This window comes from Equus quagga, chromosome 17, assembly GCF_021613505.1.
Source record: "Equus quagga isolate Etosha38 chromosome 17, UCLA_HA_Equagga_1.0, whole genome shotgun sequence".
Classification (NCBI taxonomy): domain Eukaryota; kingdom Metazoa; phylum Chordata; class Mammalia; order Perissodactyla; family Equidae; genus Equus; species Equus quagga.
Window position 1 is genome coordinate 32,923,363 of NC_060283.1, and position 13,602 is coordinate 32,936,964.

Below are 13,602 nucleotides of genomic sequence, written 5' to 3' on the forward strand. Positions count from 1 at the left end.
ATAACAAGATGCAAACCCAAATCATATGAGCAAAATACTTGAGCTGACACTTCTCAAAACAAGATACACGAATGACCAATAAGCACAGGAAAAGGTGCTCAACATCCTTAGTCATCAGGGAAAAGTAAATTAAAACCAAATTAGATACAACTTCACGCCCACTACAAAAAAGACAACTCCAGTGTCAGTGAGGCTGTGAAGGAACTGGAGCTCCCGTGCACTTCTGGTGAGAATGTAAACTGTCACAACAGCCTCAGAGGCTTTCCGGACAGTGCCTTGTAAAGTTAAACCTATACTTGACAAATGAGCCCACAATTCCCTCCTAGGTGTTTACCCGAGAGAAATGAAAACATGTGTCCACACAGAGCCTGTATCAGAATGCTCATTCCAATCTAGCTCATAATCGCCCGAACTGGAAAGAGCCCAGAGATCCATCACCAGCAGATGAATAAACAGACTGTGCTCTATCCTACAACAGAAGAGAGCCAGCGATGCAGACAAATGCTGTTCCCCAAAACAGCACACACGAACGCCAAAACCGTTAGAAGAAAGAAGCAGACACAGTAGAGAATATGCTGTGTGATGCCACTTACATGAAATCCAGGTGCCTGCAACGCTGACCCGTGGTGTTAGGAGTCGGATGGTGGAGGGCTTGGCATGGGTGGTGTGGGAGCACAGGGCACCTGCCGTTGGTTGGGTCTCGCACTTGAATTCTTGTCTCGGTGTCTGCTTCGGGGGAAACCCGACCAAGACAGGGCTGCTCTTGGGACAAAGGCCAAAGTTTCGGAGGTGGCCCAGGTGGCCCTGCCTGTGGCTCCTCAAACCCTCGGGCCTCCTCTGGAAGAGCACCCCCACCTTTGCTTTGGGGACTCCAGACCCTCTGGCCCTCTCTGCTTCTGTGCTGATGGCAGCTACGATGTGACAGTGTCTGGGTCATCCCACTGGTGCCCATCCCTCCTGGTGGTCCTGAGTGCTGTGGGGTGCATGGCCTCTGGTCTGTTCAGGCCCTACTCCAGTGCACATGACTGTGCCCGGCCCGCACCTGTGTGAGTGACAGGGATGGAGCCAGGCCCACCCCTGGCCTGCACAAAGAGGGCTGCACCTTGACAAGAGGGAGACCCTGCCTGGCTTTCCTCCTGGGGCTTCTTAGGACCAGTGAGGGCCTGGAAATGTGGGCGTGGCTGTGACTGCCTGAAGCGTACCGGGTCCTGAGGAGATCAGTGGCTGGCCTGCTTAGAAACTTCCTAGGAAGGAGAGGCTGAGGGAGGCTGCCACAGGTGGAAACCCCAAGGGAGGAGGGGGAACTAAGGGACAGAGGTCAGCGGGAGCGAAGCAGAGAAAGAAGAGGAGGCTGGGGCTCAGGGTGCCCCCCTGAGCTGCACCTATGAGGGCTGAGTGGCCGCAGGGCTGAGGCCCACGCAGACCTTTGGCACCTGCACTGGCCTGCGTGTCTGTGGTGTGCACCCTGGGTCATCATACGCTCAAGTCCTGACTGTGCTTTTGGGCTCTTGTGCTCCCGACTTGAGTTACAAGTCAGCCCTGTGGGCTGTCGGTTCCCCTGGAGGTGGTGTGTAAGGATGTGTTTTGCAGGTGTGAGCTCTGGGACCTGAGTGTGTGGCGCCAGGGCCCCCGCACACCCCACCCACCAGCTCCAGGGAGGCCCCAGGCGAGGACCTGTCCCAGGGCTCCCCCGAGAGGTGCAGTCAGGGATCATGGGTGCCTTCCCATCAGACTCTCTCGCAGCCCATCCCCCCCACAGTGAGGACAGATGACCAACCAGTTCTTTATTGAATATTCCCAGAAGGCCAGTGACCTGCGAGGGATTGCAGCTCATTGGGAGGGTATTGTGGATCCTGAGCCCAAATGGCCCATGTTCTGCTCCGTGGGACAAGGGCCACCTGGGGCTGGGGACAGCTGCCTGGTCCTGCTCCTCGTCCCACCTCGCCTGGGCTGGGGCAGCTGCTGGCCTGTCCAGGGAGGCCCTGTCCACCTTGCAGAGTCTGCTCCTGGCCCCCCACCCCCCGGCCCCTCCAAGTGGACATGGGAGAGGCAGGCGGGTCACAGCTTGTTCCGGGGGCAGCGCTGCAGGGCCTCCCGCAGGGCCTCGATCACGCGGTCCACGTTCTCCCGGGTGGCGTTGCAGCCCATCAGGCCGATGCGCAGCACCTAGGGGGACGGTGGCGGGGCACACACGTCAGCCTCCATCGGGGAGTATACACGAGGGGAGCCGAGAGCTGCCTCCAGTCATGCAAGGAGGCCCCCCAAACCCAGTGCAGGGCCGGCTCTCCTTCCTCTGCGCCCACAGAGCTTGGGAAGGGAGTCCAGCAGCATGGTCAGTCGAGGCCACTCAGAATCGCCCACTCGGAGGGAAGGAAGGACATTCTGGGTTGAATTGGAGCTGCTGTACTCCACAACCTCAAAAAACTGGGGTGGAAGGGGGCAGGAGGATACGTTGCCCAGATCCCCCCTTGGATTTGGAGAAGGATGTTCCATTATGGCCACCCCTGCTGTCCTGGCCCCTTCGATGACCGCCGGACCTTGCCCCGGGCCTGGGCACAGTGGTGCTCTGTGTGGGGGTGGTGCGTCTAGTTTCTGTGGCAGGTGTGGCCGGCCCTTGCCCCCCTCACCTTTCCCATCGAGGGCCCGAGGCCTCCCGTGATCTCGATGTCAAAGTGGTCCATGACATAGTTGGTGATGTCTCTCCAGTTGTAGCCGGCGGGCACGGCCACAGTGGTGATAGTGGGCAGCCGGAGCGCCTGCAGGACAGGCCCGGCTCAGTCCCCTTGACCTTCACCGGCTGGCCTTGACCTCAGGATCCACAGGAGCAGGTGGCGGTGGGGTTGGGGTGGGGAGAAAGAGCCTGAGGACAGCGAGGTCAGCACCCCTGCCCAACAGCTCAAGCCCATGGGACGGGGCGTCCAAGCCACTGAGGGATGCCAGGGTGGCACCGTATGTCTGTTCTCCTCCAGCAAGTCACACCCACTCTAGGGCAAAGGAGCTTCAGGTTCCTCCTGGAGTATTCAGCTGACCCTCCCACCCCAGGGCTCAGGAGGCCGAAGGGCATCTTTTAGCTCAGAGATCACCCCTAACGACTCAGGGAGAGGCTCTGGGGAGAGTGGGGCCACCAAACCAAGTGTCCTAAGATCCTGAGGCCAGGGAGCCACGACCGCCTGCTCCCCGGGACCGCAGGACCCCACATCCCTCCCGACGGGGCTGGGCAGGAGCTCTATCCCCGTCCCCTACACCTGCCCCTCCCGCCGCCCCTCGGCCTCTTACGGGATCCTTCACGAAGAGCCGCAGGCCCAGCCCTTGCAGGCGCCCATGCAGGTAAGCCATGGTCTCCCGGTGTTGCCGCCAGCTGTCCTCCAGGCCCTGCGTGGGGAGAGGGCGCCAGCGGGTGCTGATGTGGCAGGGCAGGGCGGGGGCCCTCCCCTGGCCGTGGAGAGGGAGAACCTAGCTCACGTCCACAGTGGGGACAGCCTCAGACTGGAGAGGGGATCCTCTCCTGGCCTGGACTCTGAGTCCCTCGGGAGCCCTTTGAGCCCCCAGGTTTGGGGCTCTGGCTTTGTCCCAGGGGCCGGGCCTGGGGCTCCCTTGGGGCAGGTGGAAGTAGTCTGAGTCTCGAAGAAGAGAAGTGGGGGGCCCAGCCAGTCCTTGGAGCCAAGTGGCTCCTGGGGGAGAGGAGGGCACCCGGTCGGAGGTGGGGAGCTGACCAGTGGAAGGAGAGGGGCTTCTGTGCCACATGGGGCAGGGAGCTGGATCAGAACAGGGGCTCAGGCAGGTCGCTCTAGGCCCCACTCTTTCCTTGGGGCCACACCGTCATCCTGGGGGAGGGGGGCTGGAGGAAGGGACACGGAAGAGGGGAGGGAGGTCAAGGCAGGGGGGGGGAGGCCATCTCCATTCCCTCAGGACCAGCTCCTTCCAGCCCTCAGCCTCTCCCCAGCCCAGCCCGCAGCTCCGACGGTCGCCCCAGGCCCTGTCTGACTGACCACACGGATCCACCCCCTCCTTCCCTACCCAGCTCATACCCCAGGGCCCATCTGCATGGCCACTCCCTGTGAGCTCACAGCTCCTGGCCCATGTGCTCGATGGCACATGGCCCGGGCGCGGGTGCTGGTGACCCGCCAGCTCTCAGGACACCTTGGCTCTCACCAGCCCTGGGGCAGTGGCTCTATGAGCGGATGCAGGAGGGCAGGTGTGGCCAGCACAGCACGGCAGCCTCCCAGGGAGGCCACCACAGCCAGGCTCGCTTCCTGGCCTCTGGGCTGGGGCCTGGCAGCAGCCCCTGGGGGACCTCAGGCTGTGCTGCCAGCCACGTTTCCTATCCTGTGTCCTGCAGAGCCAACCCGGCCTGGGGCCACGCTTGGCCTCCTGTGTCCTGAGAGTGTGGACATTGCACTGGGCAAAGCCACCACCCTAGGCACACCCAGCTGTCTCTGCTCAGCTCCTGCCCCCACCCTGGCAGCTGGATGTGGCTACAGGAAAGTGCCAAGCCTGTGGAAGGTCAGTCACACTTTGTGCTTTTTTTTTTTTTTTTTTTGGCAAGGAAGATTGGCCCTGAGCTAACATCTATGCCAATCGTCCTCTATTTTGCACTTGGGATGCTACCACAACATGGCTCAATGAGCAGTGTGTAGGTCCGCGCCCAGGATCCGAACCCATGAACTCCGGGCTGCCGAAGCAGAGCACGTGAGCTTAAACACTCTGCCGTCACTTTACACCCTTGACCACCTGCCTCTGGCTGCCTGGCCCTCCCGGCCCCTTCACCTTCCTCCTCCGCTCCTCCATACCTCCCCTTTCTCCTCAAACCCCTTCAGCCTTGGCTAGGCCCTCACTGAGTGCTTCACCAAGCAACTGGGGGGTCGGAAGACGGCCCACACCTGCCCCATCACCTGAGCCCAAATGAGCCCAGGATCCCTCCCTGCGCCCCTCCTTTCAGAGCAGTGGTTTGAGGGTCAGCTCCCTCCCATCACCGCATCTGTCCTGGGACTCTGTCCTCCTGGGGGTGCCCTCAGCCAGCAGCCAACAACACCCCTTTCTCTCTGCTACGCCACCAACTTTCCCTTCTCTTCAGGCCAGGCCCACGGGGGGTGGGGGATGGGGCTCTCTTGGGGCGCCTGCACCTGCCGAGCCCTGGTCCACGCTGCTGCTGCTCTCCGCTCCCCCCCTCACCTGTTCCGCTATGAGCGCCAGGCTCTCTCTCAGGCTGTACAAGCCGGTGATGGGGGTGGTGTGATGGTACCTGGAAGACAGGAGGGGGCTTGGTCCAGCCTCACTGGGTGGGGTCGGGGCAGTAGCTCGGTCTATTCCAGCCCCAACGGGTCCGGCTCTCTGACAACGGGGCTAGCCCCCTTCCCAGGGGAGTGACGTCCAGTTTGGGAGTTACGGGCTCAGAGCGGGAAGGGCAGCTCCTTTGAGAGCAAGGCTCAGAGTGCGGGTGCTGACCAGATCGCAGCAGAAGGCTGAAGGGGGCAGAGTGCGTGCTGGCTCTCACCTCCCCACCCAGGCCTGTGTAGCCCCAGTGGTCCCGTGAAGCCTGCATTTGACCTGCTGTGCCCAGTGGGTGGGGCACCATTCCTGGTGTCCCTGTCCCCATGTGTGACATAAAGGGCCTTGGGTTATGGCCAAAGCCACCTCACAGAGAGCCCCTAGTTCACCCTCCCCTTTTAAGAGATGGGTAAACTGAGGCCCAGGGGTGGGAAGATGTGGCAGGGCCAGATCCAACATGCCCGAAGGTGCACTGGGACTTCTGGAAGGAGACGCCCCCGTGGGCAGGACTGTGGGGGCCGTGCTGCTGGACCTGAGCCCCTAGTCCAGGGGTTGATGGGGAAATCGGGTCGGGGCATCGACGGCCTGGCTTGAGTGAATCCCAGGGCTCTAGCTGGGGTGCGGGGGCATGAAGTGGGGCTCAGAACCCAGTGTGTGAAACTGATGAGAGGCCCTCTGTCCCATGCCCCTCGGCCACTCCCAGCCGCTCCCGGGCGCCCAGTCCGTCCCCACCCCTGCGGCCCTCACATCCTGGGCTGGTCGTCACAGCCCCAGAAGCTGGCCAGCCACTTGATGTCCAGGTAGAAGGAGAAGGGCTTCGTCTTCCGGGTGTAGATCTTGTTTCTGGGGAGGAAGAACTGGACTGAGCGCCTGCCCGTCCAGGCTGGAGCGACTGTAGGGCCTTTTGTCAGGCGCTCCTGACTCGAAGACGGGATCCAGAGGTGCGGGGACCCCAGGACCCCCATGATTCTGTTCAGGGGCTGGCATGGGCCCCTCAGACTGCCCAGCCCCGCTGGCCCTTGGGCCCAGCCTGTGCCTCTGCCACGTGGGTGTGACACTGTCATGTGTGGACCCCGGCTATTCTCTCCCCCTCCCCAGACCCCTCCCAAGGAGTTGCCCTGTCTCATTCCTCAGGTCACCAAAAGGTGATCAGTCACTTAAAGACAGGAGGGTCTGCTGTTGGTGAGTGCAACCCATCAAAATGGCAGAAGAAAACAGGCTCAGGGCCTGGGGGAGGCCTCACTGCTCCTGGGGGCCCCCACACCCTTGAGTATAAGCTGGGGAGCTAGAACGTAACTGAGGGGCTCTGAGGTGACCCCACTTACCCAAGCTGGGTGACCCCAGGCTCCCCTGGCTGTCCTCTCCCCTACCCGCCTGGCCTCTCCTGCTCGGCTCCCCAACCCCTGCACCCTGGTGGGCAGGCACTCATCAGGGACCCTGGCTCCTCTGCTCTCAAGCCCTGGGCGATGCTGGCCAGTCTCGAAACTTTAAACACGTCTGATCTCCATCGGCTCCAGACTCAAGGAGCCTCTCCTCGAGCTCTGCACTCAGACCCTTCTTGAACCTCAAGTTGCCTCCTGACCCTCCCACAGGCGTCTCAGACCCTCCCCATGTCCACACAGGATTCCTGATTTCACCCCAGATGGTCTCTGTTCCGGTAAATGGCACCACCTGTCACCAGGGTATAGCTGATGTTAATGGCCTCCTGAGGCTGGTCTTCCATCCCCTCTCCCGCCCCCTCCAGGCCTGGCTCAGGGTCTGAGGGACCTGGGGACTTTGGGACTGCAGCAGGATGAAGGTGGCCCATGCCACTCCCTGGAGCAGCTCCCACATCAGCACCTAGATGCTGAGCCAGGGTGGAGGCAGCAGGGAGCTGGCACTGTCACCAGTCCTTGCTGGCTTGAAGCCGGGAATTTCCAGCATGCCAGGCCCTACATCCCACACCCCGGTTCTCATGAAGAGCGTCTTCCAAAGGCCAGCCTGGCCAGGCCACTCCCCGATACCCGTGGTCCTCACCGTGCCCTTGTGAAGCCTGGGCACACCTGTCCAGAGCAGGCATGAGTCCAGGGTAGGTGGCAAGCATTCCAGAGGCCTTCCCTCCCAAATCCCAGGCCCCGCCTCACTGCACGTCCCGCCCTGGGTGGGGGCCAGGGCCTGGGTCACTTACTTGGCCTTGTCACTGAAGGAGAGGAGGGAGGTGCCTGGAGGGGCATTCAGGACCTTCTGGGAGCCCGAGTATAAGATGTCAATGCCTGTGGAGGGGAGGGACACGTGCTCACGGGGGCTGAGCGCCATGCAGGGGCAGGACCATTCTAGCTGGGGGCCACCCCAGGCCGGTTCCCAGTCCATAGACTCTACTACATGGAGGCCAGGAGGGTGAAGTGGGGAGGGCGTCCTGGGTTCGAGTTGTGCTCTGCTGCATGGCAGCCTGGGAGCTCAGGCTCGAGCCTTTTGCACAGCTTCTCCTTCATGGCAGAGGGCAGCCAGCCCAGAGGTGCAGTGTGGGCATCCTGAGGACTACCACCCCATATGGTGTCCCCAGGGCCCCTCCTTGTGCCCCTCCTTTCAGAGCAGTGGTTTGAGGGCCAGCTCAAACCATGGAGCAATGGAAGCCTTCTCAGGGTGGCCTGCAAGGCGACCTTGACAGTGGTGCTCACCACTGCGTGACAGGCTGGCGGGGTGTGGGGCAGATGGGTAAACTGAGGCCCAGCTGGGACTAGAGGTAGCCCAGCCCCCTGCACCTGATTGACAGGAGCCTCAGCCCTTCTTCTATCCATCCTGCAGGGACTCTGAGACCTCTCCAATGTCACCCCTGGAGAAGCTCCTCCCTCCCACCTGCCCCCTACACCCGGGCCTGCCGGCCCAGCAGAAACACCCCGTGTCAATTGGTTCATGGAGCCTGTTCTGCCCCAATAAGGAGCTGGCGTTTCCCTGGGCCTTGTGGAGCCAGGGCCCGAATCTGACATGTGGGCTAGTGGTGGTCCTGCAGGCACTGTCAGATGAAACCTTTCCACGGGCGCCTCCTGTACCCTCAGGGCCCCCCGGGGTGAGCAGCGGCCTGGCTGGGGCTGTGGGGCACAGCCTTACCTTGCTGGTCCATGTAGATGGGGACTGCGCCCAGGGAGGCCACCGAGTCCACCAGGAGCAGGCACTTGTACCTGGGGGGAGGGGCAGCAGAGAGAAGCAGGAGGGGCTTCAGACTCTGCGTGGATGGGGTTTCTGGAGGGGCCTTCAGGGCCTGCAGAAGGCCGGCACGGAAGCCGGGGAGCCTTCCGCCTTCATACGGTGCCTCCTCCTGGACCCTTGGACCCCCAGGACCAGCTCCCTGGTTCTGGAACCAGGGTGAGCCACAGGGCAGACGGGGCATCAACACAGAGGCCTCAGGGAGTGTCAAAGTCCAGGCCAGCCAGGCCGCAGGACCCCCTACGCCGTGTGCCTGAGGGTCAGCTGATGCAGCCTGTGGTCCCAGGGCCAGCTGGGGGCTCTGCGTGCTCAGGCCCCAGGGTCTATGTGGGGTCCAGGGACTCCTCCTGCCAACAGTCACTCTGCCCAGCCCGCTGGCCAGAAGTCCAGAGCCCAGGGAGGACAGAGTCCGAAAACAGCCCGAGCTGGAAGCTTTGACTCCCTTCCGCCTCCACGTTTTCTTAGAAAAAGGCATAAAGAGTATGCCAGGCTGGGCGTGGAGGGGAGGTTGGTCCCCTGGAAGCCACAGCCCAGACGACACTCGTGAGCTTGATTCTATGGGCAGGATGCCACAGGCCCCATTCCAGTGGCTAGGTCCCCTTTTGTGGATGGAGGCCCTGCCAGGGTAGTCCTGCTTGGTTGGAGACTTTCTCTCCTCCCGTCGTGCGGTCAGCTCTCCAGAGCAGGACTCCCAGGAGGGAACCCATCCGACCCCACCTAAGGCCCTGTGCACCCGGGCAGGGGCGGGAGCCTGGAGGAGGGAAGTGGAGGGCAGGAGGCCAGTTTGGGGCTCTAGGGATCTTGGGGTGAGGTGCGGGCTGGCCCTGGGACCCGGACAGCAGGATCAGCGCCAAGCCCCCCTCAGCCGTGGGGTCTAGAGGGCAATGGGCACTGTGGGGCACCCGGCTACAGAGCACCTGATTCTGCTCTCAAATGGGAGGAGCCCACCAGACTCAGCCCAGAGCATGGAGCACCCCGAGAGATACCTATACTCCACGCCATGTGACCAGGACTGGGGTGTGAGGAGGGCAGGGCAAGAAGCTGGGCCTCACCGCTAACTCGAGGTGGGGCAGACCTGCCAGCACCCCCATCCGACCCCTAGCCCGGCTCTGAGCTGTGCTCGGCTCTGCCCCCAGTGATGCCACCCTGGGAGAGGCTCCCTGTGGGGACAGGCTCACCTGTGGCAGAGCTCCCCATAGCCATTGAGGGGCTGTAGCACGCCGCTGGATGACTCCCCCTGGGTCAGGAACAGCAGCACAGGCTTGTGCTGGGCCAGGCCCTGAGGGGGACAGAGGTGACAGCTGTGGGCAGAGCCAGCAGAGGGAGGGGCTGGCCACCCCCTCCCTGAAGGACTTTTCCTGGTGAGGGCAGGACAGGATCCCTCCCAAACAGCCCTCTCACCACCACCACTGCAGCTCTGGCACCTGGAGCTGGAGGTGCCACAGCCCCTCTTGGTCCGTGTGTGTACTGAGGTGGGGCCAGGCATCTCAGCTCTGGGAGGAGAGCTTGTTCCAGGAAGAGAAGGACTTTCTCCCAGAGAAGGAGGAAGAGTGGCCCCAGCATCTCACCCCATCCTATTGGGACTGCCACGAGGTCAGCTGAGTCTCCCGGGTCTGGGCTGGTTGGGACTGACCTCACTGGATGGGGGGGCGGAGGCGGGGCTGGCACACCAAGTGTCAGGGCATGTCCTGCTCACCACCTCTTACCTCCAGCCCCTCCAGCCCTGCCCAGAGGACTGAGACCTGGACTCAGTTTCCCTGCCGTGCAAAACCCCTCCCACCTGCTCCCAGATATCAGAATGTTCCTTCTGTGACCAGTCGCCTGGTTCTGGGAAGAGCTGAGGGCCAGCCATGGACCCCAAGCCTCCAGCTCTGAGTCCACCCTGCTGGATGGCTCCCTCCCCTCCTTGGGGCTGCATACCCCACTGTACCTCCTCCACCTCCCGCAGAGTGTGGTGGCCTCCAGGGTCCTTGACCATCATGTGTACGCGGGCTCCTGGGGGCAGGGGCAGAGTGAGCAATGAATGGCCTGGAACTCACACACACAGACAGCAGGAATCAGCACTGGGGCTCTCCCGGGCTCCTCTATAGCACCATTCACACAGAAAGTAAACCAGGATCTGAGAAAGGCTGCATGGACTGGTGCCTTTCCAGCAGAGGGTCGCTCCTGAGGGGCCCACCATGTTTGATGAATGACTGAATGAAGGAATGAGTGGATGAATGAATGGAAAGGAATGAATGAATGAGTGAGGGCATGAGCTGGCTTTGTCCTCTTTGGGGACTGGGGGCTCCAGGCTGGCCGGTCCTGGTCCTGCTCCCTCTCTTGGACCCATGCATCCCCATGCACGGCCGGCCTCTGGAGTTGCATATAGGAGGGTAGGTGACCTCAGGATGGTGCAAACCTCAGGGGAGAGCCCGAGGCTGGAGTGTGGGATGGAGACGGGGTGCGGGGGGGGCTTGCCCAGACTGCACAGCCGGCAGTCAGAGCCACGGGAGCGTGGGTGCCCGAGGTCCACTTGAGGCCCTGCCTTCAGCCCCCACACTGGTTGTCAAAGGGAGCAGGTGAGGGATTGGGACTCCCTTGGGCCATCGGGGATTGTCCATTAACCAGGACCGAGAGCAGCCACCTGTGGAGCTGACCATGCAGGAGCAACGAGACATTTGCAAAGGCCACCATCAATCATTAAACCCAGCGCGGATGCCTGCTTTTGATCTGTCTCTCTTTAGAACATTTTACTCTGGAAATGAAAACCCTCTCCACTCCTCCATAGTCTGTGCTCCAGAAAGAGGGCTGTTTCTGAGATTCTGAGGGGGGATTTTGGCCTCTGAATCCCTGTCCTGTCACAGAGCAGAGGTGACACCTGGGCACCCAGAGAGCTGCAGGCGGTTTAGGGGTTTGTGCTGAGACCAGAGGATTCCCTGCAGTGCCTCTCCCATGTGCTCAGAAACTGCTGTCCTCAAACTCTGGGAAACAGAGGATGGGGGCCCACGAGCACCCCAAAACCTACTTGAAGGAGGCAGCAGGCTGGTGGGGAGGTAGAGGCATGAGGGGCCACAAAGGGGGTAAGTGTCTCCTTGGGAGGGGCCAAGGTAGAGGGGCTGCCAGTCTTCTGGCAGGAGGCGAGAGGCCTTGGGGAAGGATACAGCAAGGGGCCACACCCCACCCTCTGCCCCCTGTCTCTTACCAATGCGCTCCCCGATGTCCGCGGCCCGCTGCCCCCAGATGCCATTGACCCCAACCAGGAAGGAGTCCCCCGGCTCCAGGAGGTTGAACAGGGCGGCCTCCAGGGCACAATGCCCCGAGCCACTGATGGCCAGTGTGAGGGGGTTCCTGGTCTGGAACACATACTGGATGCCTTGCTTGATCTCGTCCATTATCTGGGGGCGATGGGCATGTGGGTCAGATCTTGTCTCCCCACTGAGGCTCAGGGGACTGACCACCACCCTCTGGATGACCTACCTGGTACATCTCCTTGTGCATGTGCCCGATCACCTGCAGTCCCCCGGCTGCCAGGACGCGTGGAGCCAGGTTCGCGGGGCCGGGCCCAAGCAGAAGCCGGTTGGGGATGGAGAGGGGCTTGCGCAGGGCCTCTGGGGGGGCCACCAGCAGCTGGTGGGAGGCCATGGTTCTTGCCCAACCTGCTGCCTGGGGCCCCAGGGCCACACTGGCCATTGCCAGCGCCCGGAGCATTTCCCGGCTGGCCCCGCGCTGGACGGTGGCACACGTGTGGGCACAGGCAAGCGTCCAGAGGTGAGGTCTGATCGATGGGCTCCTGCTACAAGGCGGCCTTTTGTTGTTGGTTGTTGTTACCTGCCCCCTTATTGATGCTTAGCCTGCATGTCCGGGCCTGACAGCCAGGGTGTTGAACCCTCAGCGGGGGGAGGAGGAGCCTTCAGAGTCCAGTCAATGAAAAACAGAGCGTGGTGAGCTGTCCTCTGCCCTTCAGCCTCTCCCGGCTCCTCTCAGCTGTCCCAGGACAGATGTCCAGCCGAGTGCATCCTGCTGGGCTCAGGGGCCCCCAGAGATTTTCTTAACGGACCAGAGAGCAAATATTTCAGACTTGGCAGGACTTACAGGCTTGTTGCAACTACTCAACCCTGCTGTTGTAGGGCAAAAACAGCTACAATGGTGTGGCCGTGTGCCAATAAAACTTTATTTATAAAACAAGTGGTGGGCCAGATTTGGCCCATGGGCCATAGTTTGCTCCCCCTGGCTTAGCTTGTGCAGAGGCTCAATTTAGAAAATATATATGCCCTGTGGGTATAGACATACACCCACTCACACACACGCATGCACCAAGGACATGTTCATTCCTGATCCTTTTGGAAGTAAGTATTTCCCCTGCCCCTCCGTGCCCGAGGGCCCTGAGGTTTGGAGTTTGCAAGTGTAACCAAGGGGTGTTCGCCTGGGGAATCTTCTCCGCTTGTGGAGTCGACAGGTGGGTGTTCTGGGAAATCAGAACAGTCCCTGCACCCCTGGGGGACCAGGCAAAGGAGCCTGCGAGCCAGTGCTCTCTGAGCACCTTGGAAACTTCTCAGCTGTTCTCCAGGGGGCCAGGTGGAGCATGTGGGGACTTCTGCTCTGTGTCAGGGATCCGACGTCCTGGGCCCTAGTAACCAGGGAAGCTTCAGGACTTCACACAGGAGCTTTCACGGCAACCAAAGAGGCAGTACCCCCAACCCCCTGCCACCCTACCTCCCCCAAGGGGACTTGCCCCCCAGCTCAGCCAAGCCCCTGCATTCAGCACTCATTGCTGGGCTGGGGTTGGTCTGGCATCCTGGGCGTCTGGGGACCCCACGAGCTTTAGCCAGATTGGATAGCTGTGGCCTGAGCACCTGATGACCCTTATGGTCCTGCGGGGGTGGTGGCGCTCTGTCCCTCCGATGAGTGAAGACACAGGCAGAGGGAACAAGCCTCATGTGCTGGGCAGAGAGCCCCCAGGGCAGCCCCGTGCCCCTGTCATGGGCCCCGGGGAAGGTGACCAAGATGTGGGCCCTGGCACAGGCACGCCAAGATGCTCCTTAGCCTGGCCTTCCTGAGCACAGGGAGGCCCAGAGTGAGCACACGCCTCCCACTCCTCCTTCCTTCCTTCCCTCCTTCCTTCCTACTGTCCTTCCTACAATCATTCCTTCCTACGATCCTTCCTTCCCT

At 61.7% G+C, this 13,602-nt stretch overlaps 1 protein-coding gene across 1 annotated transcript; it reads right to left on the reverse strand.

Moving 5' to 3' along the window:
• Positions 1-1,768: 1,768 nt before the first annotated feature.
• AGXT (alanine--glyoxylate aminotransferase) lies at positions 1,769-12,314 on the reverse strand. Its single transcript, XM_046644266.1, has 11 exons — positions 11,911-12,314; positions 11,636-11,828; positions 10,382-10,446; positions 9,630-9,730; positions 8,356-8,426; positions 7,436-7,520; positions 6,016-6,111; positions 5,173-5,242; positions 3,277-3,372; positions 2,628-2,756; positions 1,769-2,166 (listed from the first exon to the last, which is right to left on the reverse strand). The coding sequence occupies exons 1-11, from the start codon at positions 12,139-12,141 to the stop codon at positions 2,059-2,061; spliced, it is 1,245 nt and encodes a 414-aa protein (XP_046500222.1). The 5' UTR covers positions 12,142-12,314; the 3' UTR covers positions 1,769-2,058.
• Between the last annotated feature and the right edge of the window lie 1,288 nt (positions 12,315-13,602).

Bases quoted from the DNA above. Each gene is read 5' to 3' on its own strand.
- AGXT (XM_046644266.1), bottom strand. From the start codon at position 12,141: ATGCTCCGGGCGCTGGCAATGGCCAGTGTGGCCCTGGGGCCCCAGGCA. The intron at 7,521-8,355 runs GTAAGGCTGTGC...TCCCCTCCACAG, and splicing joins CATCTACATGGACCAGCAAG to GCATTGACATCTTATACTCG. The intron at 2,757-3,276 runs GTAAGAGGCCGA...CCTGTCCTGCAG, and splicing joins GGCTCTTCGTGAAGGATCCC to GCGCTCCGGCTGCCCACTAT.